Source organism: Trachemys scripta, chromosome 21 (assembly GCF_013100865.1).
Source record: "Trachemys scripta elegans isolate TJP31775 chromosome 21, CAS_Tse_1.0, whole genome shotgun sequence".
In the NCBI taxonomy this organism is placed as follows: domain Eukaryota; kingdom Metazoa; phylum Chordata; order Testudines; family Emydidae; genus Trachemys; species Trachemys scripta.
In genome coordinates, this window is record NC_048318.1 from 9,292,090 (window position 1) to 9,311,260 (window position 19,171).

General features: G+C 48.3%; 1 protein-coding gene across 4 annotated transcripts in view; it reads right to left on the bottom strand.

Moving 5' to 3' along the window:
- The window catches only part of B3GAT1 (beta-1,3-glucuronyltransferase 1), a 52,333-nt gene that overhangs the window by 3,365 nt on the left and 29,797 nt on the right, over window positions 1–19,171 (bottom strand). Inside the window, exons 2-5 of one of the 4 annotated variants that reach the window (XM_034754739.1) lie at window positions 16,531–16,653; window positions 16,247–16,393; window positions 12,235–12,743; window positions 6,470–6,766 (exon numbers count right to left, since the gene is read on the bottom strand). In XM_034754739.1, the coding sequence (XP_034610630.1) occupies window positions 6,470–6,766; window positions 12,235–12,743; window positions 16,247–16,393; window positions 16,531–16,534 (957 nt within the window). In that variant the 5' untranslated portion in view covers window positions 16,535–16,653. Of the gene's footprint in view, window positions 1–6,469; window positions 6,767–12,234; window positions 12,744–16,246; window positions 16,409–16,513; window positions 16,654–19,171 lie in introns of those variants that run through there. The other 3 variants (XM_034754740.1, XM_034754742.1, XM_034754738.1) reach the window with 3 other exon arrangements.

A 19,171-nucleotide genomic window follows, 5' to 3' on the forward strand; every position in this document is an offset into this window, starting at 1 on the left:
GGGTCCCAGAGCAGTGAAACTGCAGCTGCCCATGCTTCAGTGGGGGGTGTGCAAGTCCACCCATAATCCTGGGTAAAGTGCTCAAGGGGGTTTAGTGCACGCTGCTACCGCTTCACTGCTCTAGGGCCCGAGCTAGCTCAGGGGTGTGTCTGCATGAGCTGCAATCACACCCTGTGACTACAGTGTAGACATATGCTGAGATGCTACTACCTTGCTTGTCCAACCCGCTGGGCCATGGTACTGTGCTGTCACCATGCCAGAAAATGCTGTTCCTATACTTCGCTACACTGTCTTAGGCAGTGGGCCATTACCTACATTAGGGGTGTGTGTTTAAAGAGGCCCTATTAATCCCATCCACTTAGTCTGCTGCTGTTAAAGCCTCTAACCCAATTTGAGCCTATTCATAGTGGCCAGCTAAACAGTATTGGGAAATAGTTCTGCACTGATCTCAGTGTGGTATACAATGTAGAACTGGATAAAAAAAAAAACAGTTAAGTGAACAATTTCAAAATTGTCAGATTCTGACTGGATTTCTAGAAATGAAAATGATAGTTGTTGGGGCTTTCCTCTGAAAAAGTGGCAGGGAGGGGAAGGAAAGAAATCTTTAAATCAGAACTTTCACAAATGAGAAATGTATTCAAAAAACATTTTTACTTGGGGAAATTGTGTCATGCAAAAGATTTCTAGCTGCTCTATTAAAATGCCTATAAGTAGACAGAGCTGGAAGCTGGTTTACACACTCTGTACCACACTAAAATAAAGGTTACTTCTTATTGCTCTGCTCCTAGCACCTGAATTATGGTAGCAGTTAGGTCCCTTCAGAGCTACAGCTTCCCGTTTTTCGTACCCGGTTTGCATTGATATTTCTTACCTTGTGAGGGCTCCCCTCTTGTTGCTATGACAATACACTGCATGTTTAATCCAAGCTTCCATGATCCATTTTGTACTCAAAGGTGCTGGCTTGCTTTTCCTTAGACCTGCAAAAGCATGTTTTGCTTCCCAAGAATGAACTCGGCACGTTCCTCTTGCCTGTGGTTAAATACTCGGCTCCCTGTTACTCGCAGGCTTAATTCAGTTCTGGTTTAAGCAGGCACAACACTTACAGCAGAGGTGAATCTCTCTGTAACGTTAATATAGTTGTTTGCCTCCAACAGCTGGAAAAAACCTGGACTGGGCTGCTTTCCCCACCACTTTGTCAGCGAAGGGAACCTTTTTGTAAAACGTAACCTTTTTTTTATACCAGCCCCCTGCAATTGCAACAGCACAGAGCTTGGGGTCATTTCTTTTTTCATCAAGGTAAATACTGAAGTTGAGCTCCCTATCTCTGATTGCAAGGGGCTTCTTAAAAAAGGTAATTGGGCCACTAAAAATAATATACAGCCCTTTGTACAATTCTTACTTACATCTTTACCCCATGCTCTTCAGTGGGGTCACTGCAGTTATCACCTAGTACAGAGCAACAATCAAGTACACAAACAGCTTTCATTTCTCAGCCAACTGTCTGTAACTTTGAGGACAATGCATTTCCTTTGCTATATACAAAGTTTGGATCATATATAAAAATACAACCTGTGTTATTATAATACAGTAGTTCTACAGGCCTTTTAAGGTCTGCCCTCATGTCTCAAAACTTACTTTCACATTTGTATTACTACTATGCTCAGAGCAACAGCAAAAAGACTTGTGTCCATAACAGCGCTCCGCACAATGGGCATTTTGAACAGTACTTTACAAATCACAGGTGTCCCCCCTTTAATATCTCTAATGGCATCCACTCATGATTACGTGCAGCTGTATCTCCTCTTACACATGGCTGCAGCATTTAAACCTAGGCAATAAGTGAGTTTAAGAATCAGAGGACCAAGGGAAGGAAAAGACTTAATTGATAACCCCCATACCCTGCCACTGCAGGATTCTTCTCATTAGAGTTTCACTGTTTTGTAGCAAGAAATTACAAATAGAGGAAATTCCACCAGCAAATTTAATCTCTGGAGCCTAGTGCAATTTAAGGGAAAACAATCATGGACCCAATTCTCCCATCTTTCACCTTGTGTTGCACATCTCACCAGTGCAATTCAAGTATAAGATTGTATGGCTGCTGTGAGCACATGGAGCATTCTAGGTGGGGGCATTTTCTACCCTCTCTGCACAGGTGTAGTGACAACCCCAGGTGAAAGACAGGGGAGGATTAGGCCCATCTCCAAAGTGACCCGTTCATTCACATTGATGTGCATTTTAAAACTTTATTCCAAAGCAGACATTCCACTTGTGGCTAGAACCTTTATGCTGTTGCATGGGATGTTTTGCAAGTGGCTCAGGGCAAGGCTGGTATCCTGCACAGCCTACCTGAAGAAGCAGTTGTCTGCCTCTTGGGTTGCCTTTAGAGCTACCCTGCCTCCTCCCCACACACCAAATCAGATTTACACAGCTGTTTGCTCAGATTTTAAAGCATGCTCCCTCTGCAAACATCCAAGCTGTCAGTTTGCTCTCAAAGCAAGTTTCCACCTTGTAAGCTTGCCCACACAAGTAGCTGCATTGAAAGGGGGATAGCTTAGTGGATGGGACCTTGCTTGACATGGGGATTCCCCAAACTCTGACCAGAGGCAAATGAACCAGGCAAAGCGCAGACAGTAGCTATTATAGCTATGATCATGCCATAGTTACTTTGACATCAAGATTTATGCTCTTCCCCAGCCAGTAAGGCTCAGAGAAGCCCTAATGTGACCAAGGGTTGAAGCTTCAAACAAATCATACGTGGCCCAGAAAAGAAAATGTGGGTTAAAATAAGGCTTTGTCTATGCTAGGGAGTGAATACCGGCCCAGCTGCTGGTGTAAGTGCACCAGCACAAACCCCCAGTGCAGTTAAGCAAAGGCACTATTTGCACCAGCGTTTTGCCCTGCTAGTTACAGGGATAAGCTGCTCTGGTGCAGGTTACAGCAGTTTAACCCTATGTGAACTAGGAGACTGCACTAGTGCTGATGGCTGAAATCTGAACATGTCCCCCATTCAGTCAAAGCCTAAATTCTGTTTATCTGCAACCACTGCCTTAGAGTCCCAGCCTCGGGAGCTTCCTCAGGCCTTTTCCTCCTGCACATTAAGGAGGCAGGCTCAGCCAGTCTGGCACCAGAAGCGAGAGCATGTGGCCTTGTGTGACCAATGGCAGCTAGAGTATCAAATAGCCCCTTCCCTAGGAACATTTGCAGTCAATCCAAATAAGTGCAGCCCTGTGGGATGCTGAGGTGGCTGGCGTCCCAGTCACTGGGGAATAACTCCAGCAGAAAGGGAGGGTAAACCTGCCCTAGCAGATACTTGCTCAGCTCACACAGGGAGAGAACGAATACAAATGGAGTTTGCCGGTCTGATCTCCCCCTCCATCTGCACTGCATTCAGCACACACACTTTATCACAGGAAATCTGACAAGAAGGAAGGAAGCTATTCCCCAGGAGCCCCTCTGGCCTCCTGCTTTCATCAGTGGAATCGCTCTGTCCTAGGGCCAGTTTGAGCTACATCAGATCTGTGACCAAAACAAAAAGGAGCCAGTTCCTTTCTGCATCTTGGAAAAAAACATGGCGAGAACCAGGGTTCATAGATTCTCCATCTTATCTAGGGAAGGGATTTATTTCTCTTCACAGAGCTAGTGCAAAACCCTGCAACAGCTGCAGTGTTCTTCCACAGATGCTAGTGAGGAAGCACCGCTCTTCCCCATCAACCCCATCCTTAGCCGGTAGCCTCGATGGTAGTTGATCACACTTACTGTGGCATCTCAGACTAGCTCTCTGTCCACAAATACTCTGCCTTTCTCTAATCCCCTCAGAAGCAGCAGCAAAACATCCCTGTCCAACACTAGGCAGCAGTGCTGCTGGCTTCCTTCACCCGCATCACCCAAACACAGTTTCAAACTCACAAATTTAGTCAGAGATTGGAGCCCGGTGCATAATGCAGCCGAGAGACAGGAGAAGGGGCAGAAGGCGGGCGCTTAACTGCAGCCGCTATAGATATTTAATTAAATGTGACTGATAAATTGCTACCCAGGCCATTCAAAACAAAAGTCTGCCTCTCCCAGAGAAGCACATCTCCCCCTATCTCCATGGAGAAAGCTCTCTTTTCATTTTTTCCTCTCAGCATTTGCAGCTCCTGGCAGGGATTTCAAGGCTGCCTGCCTCCTTTTGTCTAGAAATTCCTGCAGTGCCCAGATCATCTTCCTTTCATTCCCCCTCTTTCAGGCAGGTATTAAGCCAAGGAGAGCAACACAAGACTTATTTATTGGCCAGTAAATAAGCTTTTTGCAGGCGCTTCAAGAGTGATAAAAATGAATACCAGCGCAGCACACGGGACGTCTAAGGAGGCATCTGGTAAAGGGCTATCTACCTATGTACCTATCTAGCCCCCATTAACCATCATAGCTGAGAGAGTCACAATCTTTAACGTATTTATCCTCAACACCTCTGTGAAGCAGAGAAAAGTACCATTTTACAGATGGAAAACTGAGGCACACACACTAAGGACACGAGCCTCAAAGGTCTTTAGGTGCCCAACTGCCACTGATTTTATCCCCTTCATGTTCCACGGTCACACAGGAAGTCTGTGGCAGAGCAGGCAATGGAGCCCAGATCTCTGGTGTCTCAGGCCGGTGCCCTAACCCCTGAACCATCATTCCTCTCAGGGCTGGATTTTGAACAAGCCTACAACCACTAGCAGTGATGCTGAGAGTCTCAGCACAGTCTTCAATTACTCTCCTTCCACCCACCCTCGCAAGAGGTCACCGCAGAGCCGTTCCCATTAACAAGTTAAAGTTTCCAAGCATGCATTGCCCCTTCTTAGCTACCCTAAACCCTGCCATAATCACTCTCCGGGCAATGCCCCTGCATAGCATACAAACTGCTCAGCTCCGGTGTTTAGGCATCTCTGCTGACGTGCCCTCACTTGTTGTGTAGGGAGTTGGTTGGTTTGAATTCTCTGAGCTCTGCCTCTGTTGAATTTGGTCTCTGTTTACCTCATGCTGGGCAGATGAGTTATGTGTTAATTGCTGAAGGGAGGCTGGTGGCAGCTGGAAGTAGAGAAGCAAAGCAGGACACCCGAAGTGCTGAGAGTTGGTCAGGATCACACTGTCTCCAGCTCAAAACCGAGTCCCTGTGATATCTCCACTGTCACGTCACAGAGAAAACAGCCAGCTCCTAATCTCAACCAGCGCCTCCTGCTGCCACCTCTTCAATTCCTGACCCACAGCACAGAAGTTTCCTCCTGTCCGACTCAAGGAACAAAATCTCCCCCTTGTCTGGAAACAAAGTCCTGACAGCATGTCCCACCACAGCTGGCCTTGCTCTCGCCCCAGCTTTCCAGCACAATGCCTTACTCGGACAGCTACGTTCAAATCAAAAGCTGCTCTTCTATGTGTATTTCTAGAGGCCACGTAGCCATTGCTGCACCAGCTTCAGGCTCTAAGCATTTGCAAGGAAGCTTTTTCCTGACACTGGATTCCCTTGCCTGCTGCATCCTGTCCATTTACCGTTCTAAGAGGGAATCAATCTGGAGTGTGTTCCACACAACATGCCTCCTCCTCCCCCCATTCACACCAGCATTAGATCTTGCTTCTCACCTCCCTCCGCTCTTAGAACACATTGTCGTGTTCCTATTAGGCAGAGCAGCACACATTCAGTTCTGCCCAGAGCAGCAAAGAGGCTGAGTAGAGCAGATGGACTGTCTGATGTCAACATCTCAGTCAACTCGATTTGCTTCATGCCTCCTCAGCTCTTCCCTGGACCCCATCTCTGCCACCACACCCCACATGGATGCCGGTCTGCCTCCCAGCATAATGCAGGACATTAATTCTTTTCCTCCTCACCCCTCTAAAATCCATGTTTTCCTGTAACGTCTTTTGAGAAGCAGGAACATAGCTGAAAATTCACTTTGGTGTTCACTATTATACATGAAAATGAAATGGCCAGGCAGCACATTTCATATAAGAAATGCTCTTTCACACACTGCGTAATTCATCTGCAGAACTCACTGTCACAGAACATTATTGAGACCAAAAAAGTATTAGACATTCATGTAAACAGTAAGGATGTCATGTAGAATAACCATAACTAGCAGAGACATTTATAGAGGGGATAAACCCTCACACTCCAGGGCAGAAGCCAGCCACTACGGGCCTGGGGTTAAGATGAAACTTCCCCACTATGCATTTTACTTCATAACTGCCCATTTATTGGGGGGGAGGGGGTTGTGTCTTTCCTTGAAGCATCTGGTACCAACAGCTGTATGAGACAGGATACTGGACTAGATGGGCATTGGGCTAACCCTGAGGCATGGGAGATAAGATACTGGCCTGGTTAGACTACAGGTCTGATCCCATATGACAGTCCCTATGCTCCCTTTTCAAGTTTCTGCATCTCCTTGCAATTGTGATTAGTGATAGATGCAGGAGAGTGGGTCCTTACGGTCCACGTACCAGAAGGAGTCCATACCTTAGTGCAATTGGCAGCTTTCGGCTCAAGGTCATTCAAGGTCACTAGTTCCCGGAGAAGGCTGCTCTCTTGGTAACCACCCTTCACTCCTCGCAGTTTGAAGTAAGCCTGAGATCGCTGGAGTATCAGCCTGAGGTTCACGGCAAAGCCCGCCATGTCAATGGCAAACGGGCGGTGGGGGTCGAAAACAGTCTTCCAGCCATACACCTTCCCCGCTGCATTCACCTTGGGTGACTCGTAACGCAAGCCGCCCACAAAGGCCACCGGCCACACCGACACCTTCCTGGTGGTGCGCATCTGGGGGCAAGGAGAGAGAAGGGCACAGTGAGTGCGTGTGGTGGGATGGGAGGGGAGCGGACACTCGCTCTGACAGTTGCTAGCGCACACTCAACGTCCAGTCCACACATGCAACATGCAGTGACTCTGGACAGTCCCCAGCAAGACCTCTGCGTGCACTGCAGCACCAGACCTGGATGTTCTGAAGCAGGTAAAGGCCAGTGGACACAGAGAAGCAAGGCAGTATAAATACTGTATACATGAAAGCCAGGAATGCTGGGTTCTGTTCCCAGCTCCACTCCAGGCTCTCTCTGTGACCTTGGCCATGTACTTTAACCTCTGTATGCTTCCATTTGCCCAATTGTATGAGGGGATAAGCCCTGTATTGCAGGGTGGCTAGCAAAGTGCTTTGGAGAGTCTCAGGTAAAGATGCTAGCGAATATGCAGCTGCGCAGTTACACTAATTACTCCCGCTGAGACTTCAGTGTGGCAAAGGCTTCATGCAAGGAACAAAGTAGCAAATAAGAGTTACATCCAAGGTTTTAAAATGTGCTTTTCATCCACAGGCCTCAACGTTTCACAAAGGTGGGTCAGAATCATCGTCCCCATTTACAGATGGGGAAACTGAGACCTGGGGGAAGGGGGGAGGGCAGAGCTTGTCCAGTGTCACATAGTGAGTTAACAGCAGAGCTAGGAAGACAAGATTTCTGGAAACTAAGCTATAGAGGAGAATTAGCATCAAGTGGCATTCAGTGTAGCCTCCATTTTGTGAGTCACCGTTGATGGGAAATGGGAAAACATTTGGAATGAGGTACTACGAACGTGGTTCTCAAATGAGGGCAGTTAAGAAGTCTGGCTACCTAGTAAACGCCAAGCAAATGGGATGAGGTTTTGCAGCGATTTATCCCTGGTCTTGTCTCCACTCTGCTGGCAGGAGCATGCTCCCTCTCCAGCACCTTCTGCTTTTGACCCAGACCCTCAGACGGGATTTCCCAGAGCTAATCTCATGAATGCTATTACAGTGAGAGAGACCTGAAGAGTTGAAGGCACTTGCCCTTTTGCATTACACACATGCTAATGGCACCCCTTATCCACAGAGACTAGTCACCCATGTTTATTGTGCTGCCCCTTTCACTGGCTGCCTGGTGCCTCTTAATGCAAGTAGGTTTCAGGGGGAGGAGGATAGGATTGTCAACCCTCTAGGATTGTCCTGGAGTCTCCAGGAATTAAAGATATCATGTGATGACACCTCCAGGAATACATCCAACCAAAACTGACAATCCTAGAGGTGAGGAATCCAGAGACATCATCATGTCGGTTAACAAAGGGGCCCTCATGCCTTCTTAATAGGTAGTCATTTCAGGGTACTGCTTGGTGCTGTAGCTAAAACCTGCCACAGAGAAGGAAGTAATGAGGCAGCTGGATTGAAACAGCATTCATCCTGGGTCTGCCTGCAGTCTTATGTACAAACCTCATTTACTGGGTTCTTTGCTATAGGATTTAGGTCTGTGCCAAATGGCCAAGACAACAATCTGCCCCCTTGACTTCAATACACCAGTTTGTGCAAATGAATGCAAACTAAAACAGAAGACCTCAAGAAAGGGGGAGGAATAGGTGCAGTATATGTACCTCATGGTAATGGGTGCAGTATATGTACCTCAAACAAGGGATCGTTTGGCATGGCAACTAGTGAATGAGGAGGAAGGGGATCATCATGTCTCGTACCACAAGAGCTTCCAGGAGTGCAAGGCAACAAATCATCTGAGATCAGTGATTCAGGGGAACTGCACATGTCTACAAGTATCTTCCCGGGGGTGGGGGGAGGTTCATAGGGGGTGTAGAACTAGCAGTGAAGGGGTGAAACTAAAAAACAACACTTCTGCTCAGGTTTCCAAAGCCCTTTGCAAATATTAATCAGGCCTCATGTCATGGCAGTAAAGGAAGTGTTACGATACCCATTTAATAGTGGAGGAGACAGGCAGAGAGGGGTGAAGGAGGGTCCTGTGAGGAAAGCACTGGGTTGAGACTCGAGATGCGGGTTCAGTTCTTGCTTGTGTCAGTCTCCCTGTGTGACCATCGGCAAGTCTCATCATCTGTGCCTCAGTTTCCCTATATATACAATAGGGATAATGACCCTTCCCCCTACCCCCACCAGGATAATTTTGTTAATGTACAAGAAGTGCACAGGGATTGCACTGATGGGGAACAGATAAGCACCTGCACAGATAGCAGTGACTTGCCTTCTTCCAGAGGATCTGTGGCAAAGATAAAACTAAAAGCCAGGAGTCCTGGCTCACAGCCCTGCAGCTCTAACCACTTGAGACACTATCTCCCAAATGACATTTAAAACAATAGTGATTTAGGCTGAGTATGAAGAGATGTTTCCTAAGAGCCTCCAAGGGAAGTGATGGGAGCCTCATTGCCTGGGATATTAAAACTAGACTGAAACATGGTGCAGGGAAGAAGCCCCTCACTGTTTAGAAGGATGGAGGTGCTGATCCTTCCTGTCCTTAAAATCTCTGGTTCCCTGTGAAGTTATCGCTATGCCCTTGTCAATGTGGTGATGGAACCTAAAGGACCTGTCTTTTCTGGGGCTGATGAAAAGCTGCATTGTTGGGAACATAATCCTGCCTCCCCAAAGGGCACGGACTATCTCATGCGGACACTAAACCCCGAGCTGTAGGCCAGACACAAGGCAAAGACAGGAAGCCTATTCTGAAGTAACATACACAACCTCCAAACAAATAGAATCCTTCCCTCAGGAACATGGTTGTGCTGGAATAGGGACCATCAAATACACTCCATGCAGACTTCATTCTGAGCTCCCTGGCTTCAGCCATTATCACCCACCCCAGACTCAGAAATGCAGGGCTCGAAAGGACCTTGAGACATCAAGTCCAGCTCCCCATGCTGAGGGAGGACCAAGTAAACCTAGACCATCCCTGACAGGTGTTTGGCCAACCTGTTCTTAACAATCTCCAACGACAGGGATTCCACAACCTCCCTTGGAAGCCTATTCCAGCCCTTAACTACCAGTCTAGTTAGCAAGTTTTTCCTAATAGCTAACCTAAATCTCCCTGGCTCCAAAACAACTCCATTACTTCTTGTGTTACTTTTAGTGGACATGGAGATCAATCAATCACTGTCCTCTTTATAACAGTCCTTAACGTATTGGAAGACTTATGTCCCCCACTTCAGTCTTTTTTGCTCAAGACTAAACATGCCCAGTTTTTTTTTTCCTTTTCCTCACAGGTCAGGTTTTCTAAACTTTTTATTATTTTTGATGCTCTCCTCTGGTCTCTCGTGACCCTTCACTACAATGAAAGTAGCATCGTTGTTGGGTGGTTTAATACACTGTGAATAAAGCCTTTTGAGGTTTGGTTCAGCAGCACCTCTTGAAAAAAAAAAAAAAAAAGTAATGCCTCCCAATTGAGATTAGGTTAGCCCACCTACAGGCAAGGCCCAGAGAGAGGTGCACTACAGATCAGACCAGGTTTGATGCTTATCTTCTGTAACATCTAGATGAGCGTGCATGCACATGTACACACACATAAACACGCAGAGCAGACATGACTAGGAAGAGAAATTATGAAAGGACTCGGATAAATTCAGTCCCCTCTCAAAGCCACTTCTGGAAGGAAACAGTGGAAGACATTCAGGCTGTGATTTTAGCCGTCTCCCTGAGCTGAGTCAGAAAATCCTGGGAGCCCATTTGTCTCTGGATGCTGCAAATCAGCAGCCCCGGAGGCGAACGCTGCTTGCATGTTTACAGCCTAGGTTTGGTCAACTCAGTGGCAGAATCTGAAGGGTTACGCTCTTCAAAACAAACAAGCAAACAAGTATTGACAAACGCCTGCTTTTCATGCATGTGCGGCAGCCTGGAGAGACAATCGCACAGCGCGTCTCTGAACAAGATGTCTTGCAAGGGCAACCATTGTACTGCCTGACTTTGTTCAGAGAACGTTGAAAGGGCTCTATTCACCCTGAGGGAGGCCATGGATCTATGCAAAGCAGGCTCTTGCCAGAGACAGAATTTAAGTAATAAAGACACTGAGGTGGGGGCAAGCAAACAGTGAGGAAACGAGGGAAAGCCCAGTGATGCCTGAAGTACGATGGTACAAGCCAAATGGAGTGTGATCTGGGGAAGATGCCCTAGGTACAGGGTCAGGGTGAAATTCCCCCATGCAGCATGGGGAAGCATCCAGACCCGTCTCTCACATGCACACTCATCTATGCTTAGGCCCAGAGAGACCAGTGAAGGTTTCACAGCGGATGCATTTCCAGACAGCACTAATTAAGCAAGAAGCAACCATAGCTTATACTTCTACAGCTTTGCAAAGTGGAGAAAAAGGGGACTGGAGGAGCCAGCCAGATGGCTCTACCCTGAACAGCCAAGGTGATGCCAGGGAGCCTTCCATTTAAGACAATTAGGGGCCTGATCCTGCCAGAGGATCAATTTTCCATGTGGTGCTGCCCTCAATTCCCACAGAAATCAATGAAGCCGACAGTCTAAAGGGGAATAGCCAAGGTCTGCTGGGGGCAGGGAGTTCATACGAGTGGGCAGCATAGACCTGGGGCTGATTGGAAGGAAGTGGTAACTGAGGGTCACAATTAGAGCTGGGCATTTATTTTTTTTAAACTAAAACGTCTTATTGTGGCAAAAAATGCAGATTCCACAACAGCAAAATGTTTCATGGATTCATGTCCGTTTCACTGAATTTGTTTCAAACCCACCTCCCAAAAATATTTAAGAAAAAATAGAAACATTTTGTTTTTACATTTTCTAAATGAAACATTTTGAGTCAAAATGACTTGTTGTGAAATCTTGATTTTTTTAAAAAAATGTTAAAAAAATGTTTCAAATCTGGATCAAATTTGTTTTTCAACTTTTTGATTCACCAACATTTTTTTTTTAAATTCAGTTTGCTCCAAAGTGAATTTTTGTTTTTGATACCACCAGCAAACTGATCAGTTATTCGCCCAGTTCTGATCACCAAATCCCCCCGAATGGCAGGACGCTCAGAAACACCGATTAAATGAATCCAGGATGATGGGCTCTGGAGCTGGCACAAACAGCAATGCCCGGTACCCCCTCCCCATCCAGAGACCCTTATCCTAAATGTGGGGTCTACGCTACTTTTCCCATGGTCCCTTTAACATTAGCAAATGTGCCCCATTTTCACTGCCTGGTGCCCGGGCACCAGAGCATGCTGAGAGGTGGTTTAAATGACATTGCTTTAGGGTTGTATTTTACTTAAACTAAGTGGCGATGACAGGCACTGGGCTCAGGAGAGCGCGTAACCGTGTTACCTGCTGGCTGGAGCACGTCACTGACACCAAGTGCCTTGTCACTCTGGGCTGCAAGCAGTAACGTTGTTATGGATGCTCCTGGGTTTGGCCTCCAGGGACCCGTACGGAGGCCTGCGAGCTCAGGCAGTGGGGACGGAGGGGAGCGTAACCCAGCTGAGCAGGTCCTGCTTCCATCTTACCTCCTCAAAGAGCTCCAGGCTGTAGGTGTTATCGTCATCAGCGAAGTAAACAATCCCAGGTTGGCTGCTGTTTTTGTTAAAGGTCTCTCTCAGCCACCGCAGGGCCAGGTTCCTCTGCATGGTCCCACGGGGAATCCGGGGGTCCCTCATGTCTCCCCGCAGCTTGTAGTTGCGGGGTGTCTCCACATTGAGGTGGGTGTAGTTCAGCCCCGTGTCCCGCAGCAGCCGGGTGACAAGAGGAGTGCGCCGCTGCGAGTCCTCCACCAGGATCCAGTGCAGGTTGGGCACATGCAAGAGGGTGTTGGCCAGACGCGTCAGTTCTGCCTTTTGCACCGGCCGACTGTAGGTGGGAGTGATGACGTGGATGGTGGGGAGGGTGTCCGACCATGGGGGTGGGCGGGTGTAAACGTACTCTGTCCTCACCACCTCCACAATGTCGCGGTCTGACAGGCAGTACTCCTTGGAGTCCGAGCCTTGGGCCAGATCACGCCTGGAGTCGCCACCATCATCTGCACAAAAGGCATGAGAGAAAGAGAACACACACAGTCAGTCCTCTTACAGTCGCCTCACCACCACTCCCTCAGAAAAGCCAGCAGGCAGCTTGCTAGCAGGGGAGATCACCCCCTTGGTCTGAGAGCAAAGCTGGAAAACAGAGGCCTTTTGCAAGAAACAAAGAACCCACAAGACAGAGATGCCAGCTGGTGAACTAGCCACACGGGCAAAATTCTGACAGCTCCAGGATAGCAGGAGGGAACTGCTCAGAACAACAAGCTTTAAGGGCCCAAAGAAACAACAACCGAGTGGGACAAATGGGTATAGAATAACAGATACTCTGACACTGATACAGCACCTTCCAAACCCAAAGGATCCCAAAGTACTTTGTATTCCATGCCGCATGGAGCAGCTCCTGCCACCAGGGCAGAACTCTGCAGCTGTGCACGAATGCATAGCAACAGCTCAGGACAGCAAGTGAAGAATACCATAACCAGTGGGAGCTGCAGAGACAATATGGGTCAACAGAATGGAATTGGCTTATGTTGGGATTTGGCCTGGGTAACATTGTATCCCATTTATGAGATGTTCCTTAAATCCAGGCCCTGAGCTGAGATCTTGAAATATGTCACCTAGTCACTTCACAAGTGTTCACACAGCTCTGACTAACCTTCCAGGGAGGCCTAGGGTCATATGAGGCAGTCTCTTATGTGGCTGTTCCAAAGTCCTGGTCACGAATCTTGGAGGGATATACGCAGGACATTACAGATACGAGCACCACCACCACAACTCTTACCAACAGTACGACGAGTACAAACGACCAGGACTTCAGAATCCTTCGCCAAGAGTTTCACTCTATATTGGCTCAGACAGGATAAACCTTCACGTGTAGACTTTGCTGATTTTGATTTGTACTTTTCTATATATTTTAACCGATAGTACCAATGTTTATTTTTAACTTTTTTTCTGATTTTCACCTATTTAAATGTTCATAGTTGCAGGGGTCAGAATAATTATTTAAGGACAGTAAATGTTGAGATTCAAAACAGCAAAGCTTTATAACCGTTAAAATACATATTGTCGGCATCACATCATAATACACAAAGTAAACATCCTTAAATCAAACGAACAATTTCTCAAGCAGCATTTTTCTTACTTTGCCTGTCTGTAAATTTTGATGATTATGGATGGAAACATTTCGTCTGTGTGTGCACGACAAAATTGACGTTTATCAATAAAAATGAAATCCTTCCAAGTCTACTCATATGTTTGCCATTTCCAGGGAACTGCAGCCCTGCCATCAGTACCATTAAGAGCATAATCTACAATTGCACTAGGGATGATCAAACTGAATGAGAATATCAACACTTATGGTCCAGGATATAGGCCAACCATTGTCTGCAGGGCATGCGATAATAGTGTAATATGGGGTTTTTTGACATTTCCCAATAGTGGCTAGTACCAGAGGACAAAACGATACAGGAGTAGATGAACCATAAGTCTGACCCACTAGAACAATTCCTACATTCTTGGCATATCCTTCTATGTTATTCTGCATCACCCATCAAGCTGGATGCTGGGGTAAACACCACAAGTGACTTAAGACCCAATATGTCAAGTATCTGATCATCCCCAGCTGCAGTGAAAACTGATGGGCGGGTAGGGTGTTCAGTGCCTGCCAGGATCAGGCCCTTTCTAAGATAAACTGCCTCCACTGTGCATAGCCCAGCAGTGTAGAATTCTGAAACACGGGAAGCAATTCACACCCTGAATAAACTGTGAAATGTATTTGATAGCACAGAGGCTGAACATAATTAGAGTGGAACTTGGCCAGGACACATGGGATCGTTAGTCATCACCCTGTGGGTCAAAACCTTAGCTTTAAATCCTCTGGCACTTCCACTCCTCACATACCATGCTGGCCAACACTAATTTGCTCTTCTTATCTCTGGCACCTCCCACTCAAGTCTCTCAAAGCTGCTTTACAAATATGAATGGATTTTTTCTGACAACACCCTTCTCAGGCAAGCCAATGTCTTCATCCCCATTGTACAGATGGGGAAACTGAGGTACAGAGCCTGGAAGCGTTTTGCCCAGGGTGTACCGGTGAGTCAGAGGGGGCTGAGAAACAAGACCCACTCCCAGTCCTGTGCCACACCCTCAAGGCCACCCTTCTACTTTGCAGGTCACCGTTCATTCATAGAAGTGTCTCCTCCCTTCCAGGGCACTGAGCTGAGCCTGGAGGGGTGGGGAGACAGGACTCCATTTTCCTTTAATAGCATCAACACACTCGCCTTTCAATTCCAGCATTCTCCTCTTTGTTGCACTGCACTCCTCCAGGCTTGGGGGGCAAGCTCTTGCCCCTCTCAGGGGGAGGGGGGGCAGGAGAAGGAGACTATAACTTCTCTCAGAGCTCTCCTGAGCCAATTGTGTGGCAGAGTCATACAGAGGCGCCCTTCTCCTACAGTTCATCTAGGGGAAGAGGTGAAGCCACTCAAAAGGCCTTGGAGCTGCTGCCAGATTTAAATAGCACATCAGACTACAGGTAGAGAGTAAGGCAAAGCCACACCAAATTGAGAGGGGAGAAGGGGACCTGGTGGACAGTGAGAGGTAAGGGGAAGAGAGTTTAGAGCATGGGCAAGAGATGGGGAAACAGAGCTTAGCTTCCTCCCTACAAATACACCAGTACTCCTTTCCATCATGGAACCCAGGAGACAGTGGGGCCCAGGGAAAAGGCAGAGAAGGCATACTGGCAAGTGTCCTGGGCGAGGTGGCGTCTTCCCGATGCTGCTTGTGCTCCTTGGACATTGCTACCTCTCTGAAAACAGAGCAAAACTTCACCACCTCAGAACCATCCACCCACATCTGATCTTGGTTACTCCAGACCGGAATTTGATTCTATGGCTTGGGTGCTAGGTAATTTAGAGGCTGCCTCTCTCCTGAAGTTCTGATCCAGATGGGGAGACGAGCAGGAAGTCCTGAGCTCCCTCTCCCCAGGCCCTTGACTCTGGAATGCACTACCCAGCCTCCCACTTCAAGTCCACTGCTCTTTACCCAGCTTGTTTGGTGGCCCTGGGAGATATTTTCTGTTGCATTTGTCAGCATTGCTTCGGCTACTGTTTTTATTGCAAAATGCGTCATTAACTTCTACAGGATGAACTTCTGCAGGGACCATCAGAAGGGATTTCCTCTTTCCCCTCTAGAGTAAGACACACACGGATGGCTTCCTGTGAGTAAGAGAAACAGCCAGTGGTCCACATCTTCTTTCAAGGCTCGGTCTTAGAGACCGTATATTTATGACCACGGGAGCTATCCAGTCCCAACATTAAACTGCCCAGCTTCCAAGCCACAGGATCTGAAGCTTAGGAAGAACCCCCCCCAAGCTCTGGGCTTTCCCTGTAAGAGAGCAGGGGAGGCTGCTGCCTGAGCATGGTCCACAAGTGGAGATATGAGCATGGTTGTCATGAAAGGGATGGAATGAGACATGGGGATGTGGCATGGGCTGGTCAGTTTCTCTCACCCTTGTGCACTGCAAGCAGCGGAGCAATGGTGCTCTGGTGCCAGACGGTGATTAACAGCGTCCAAGGCAGAACTATCAGCACGATAGCCAGGATGTCTCTTCTCTTCGGCATCTCCAAGACTGACTGGACCCACAGCTCCTCATTACCTGACAGCGAAAACCCCAGAGACAGAACAGCAGAGCACATGGAGAACAGAAATAAATGGGCAAGAAGGAACAAGGACAGAGAGAGAGAGCAGCAAAGGCGACACGGCTCGCAGGTCTTACCAGCGCTTACAACCCACCCATTGCAGAAGTAGGTTCGGAGATGCAACAGCTGCACAGGCTGGAGGCCACGCAGGGAGTGCTTTCACGGGGTGTTGCCAGAGCCACTGGTGGGAGCTTCAGGGACCCATCAGGAAGGAAGCCTGAAACACAAAGCAAAGGAGAATAGGCAGAGAGAAGCTCTGGGAACAGCTGCCCTTCAGGGAGACACCCTGGTGCTAACAAGCCCTCGAGGAGCTGCCAGGGAGGCAGGAGAAGAGCTGTCTGGGTGTTCAGGGCTTTGCATTTCCAGTGTCCCAGAGCAGCCAAGCAAGCTCCGGCTTGCAAGAAGATAGTGTAGTGCCGCTGAGCCCTCCCCCAGGTGAGAAATGGGCACCCGGGCATGAGCTCTAGGCAAATAGCCGTGTGTATGGATCCCAGAGCATATCCAGCACACAGCCCCTGCCATTGTGGCCTGCATTAGCCTCTTGCTCCCCCGCAGGAGCCCTGCAGCAATACATCAGCCTCCATGAGCTGTAAACAGCCACATCACATTCTGACCTCTGCAGATTTTCAATCTGCTTTGCTACCGGCAAACTGCAAATGACCCAAGCAGCAGGGCCCGGTCAGTGAGAAAAAGGCCAACCTTCCCCACCCCCGAATGGTATCTGTTCCCAGCTTTGCACAGAAGAAAGAAATCCAGGAGTACCCTAGCCAGTGGGAGGGGACAATAACTAGCCCTTTACGTCTCCAGAGCATCTCTTGTCACTAAGCAAGCCTCCGGAGCCCGCTCGAGGTGCTGCTCCCATTGTACAGGCAGGGAAGCAGAGACCCAGAATGATTAAGTGACTTGCCCGATATGTAAACCAGCGGTAGAGGCAGGCTTAGAATGCAGAAGCTGGCTCCCAGTCCTGTGCTCTGACCACTGAACTGTGCTGCTCTCTGCCAGGTGGAGGGCGTGGCAAAGAATCCAGTGCTACCCCCATCTGATGGGAGATCTTCATTCAAATGCTATTGGGGAGGTTGCTGCAATGACATGGTTACTCTGCACTCCATGTATCACTATAACAACCCCAGTGCAAATCTCCTAACCCCTCCCACTCCCATTTCTACCACCTGGAGGAACCTATTCCCCAGACTCTGGTCTCCTGTCCTCCTGCAGACTTGCTCTGCATTCATTTCTTTCCTCTCTGAACTGCCAGGACTGGAGTATATTAAGCTGCCACACTGGCTTAGTCTGATTCAATAGAAGCACACACAGGTTTTAAGCAGACTGTATTTTATCTGGGTGTTATCTTGGCAAGCGGTGTACAGCACTTAGCCGGCACACGCAGGCTGGACAGTTTGCAAACACAGAAAGTGGTTTAGTGCACTCGTTCCCTGGGGGGGGAGGAGGGGGGAATGCCTTAGCCAGCCACACAAACCCCTGCATTGCAGGTGACAAGGGGCACCCAGGGAATACCCTGGCCAAAGGCGGGGGAGGATCTGATACAGGGCGAGTTGCACTGGGTTCAGGAAAATAGTTGCCTACTTAGCAAAACCTCTGACTGATTTGTCTTTTTCTCCTTCATTGTACTCTGGAGCCCTCACTTTGCTCACTTCTTAGGTTGAAGGGGAGTCCCCCGTCTCCCCTCCCTCCCCCCCAAACACACACACTGTGCTGGGATATCAGGGTATCTACAGATGCTTATATGAAAGCTATAAACTGCACATCCAAAGATTTCTCATTGGTGGGATACGTGCTATTGTACATTCCAAAGACCTTGTAGGGTCCTCAACAATAGGGTCTGATCTGCAGGTCCATACTGCCCAAGTACCATGCCCTTCTGAGGGCTCCTGGCACACACACCAGGCCTCATTCAAGCCTCTTATCACAGGACGCATTCTGTATAATCAGAGTCGCCACCTACCCCGGTAGCAGCTATATTAGGAAAAGGACAGACCCCAACAACACTCGAGGGGCCTATGAAGGATCAGGAAAGCTGCAGCCAGTGGTAGAGGATCTCATCTATTGGAACCAAGCTTCCCATTGCCCCATCATCGTAAACTAACAGGAAAAGGTTTTCACAACCCAGTTCCAAGGTGGAGTCCAGGAGGCGCTTTGTGTGGCCAAACACACTCCTAGTTGCTCCTTCAGCTTAGATTTCTCAGCACCAGAGAGCAGCTTTGTCCAGACAACATACACCAGAGACAAAGGGAGGCTCCTTGCCAGCAAGGATCTCCCTTTCACACAAACAGAGGCTGGCTCCTAAGCCAGACTGGGTCATGGCAGTCCCCCCGTGCACACAGCACCTTGGGGAGATCAAGTCTTATCACAGCTGGCCTCATCCTCTTGCCCTGGTGGTTTCCTGAACACAGGGCAGAGAGCTCTGGGGTCATTTACCCTAAAACCTGCACCCGCTTACATAGCCATAGCATCTGCTCATCGAAATACAACCTTAAAGTCTCTCCGTGGGATGTATACAATGGACAGCTCTTGTGGCATGCAGCTCTAAAGGGACCGAACTCTTTGCTCAGTAGAGTACCTATGCTGTGAATGCACCGAGAAACAGCTGGTACCATTGGAAAGTGGGAGGAGAAACGGACACGCTAAGGAGCTTCTGAGAGCGGATGTACAGCAGCTGGCAAAAGATCACAATGGATGGTGCACAGTGCATGCTTCTGACCCAGGGCAGGCACCTC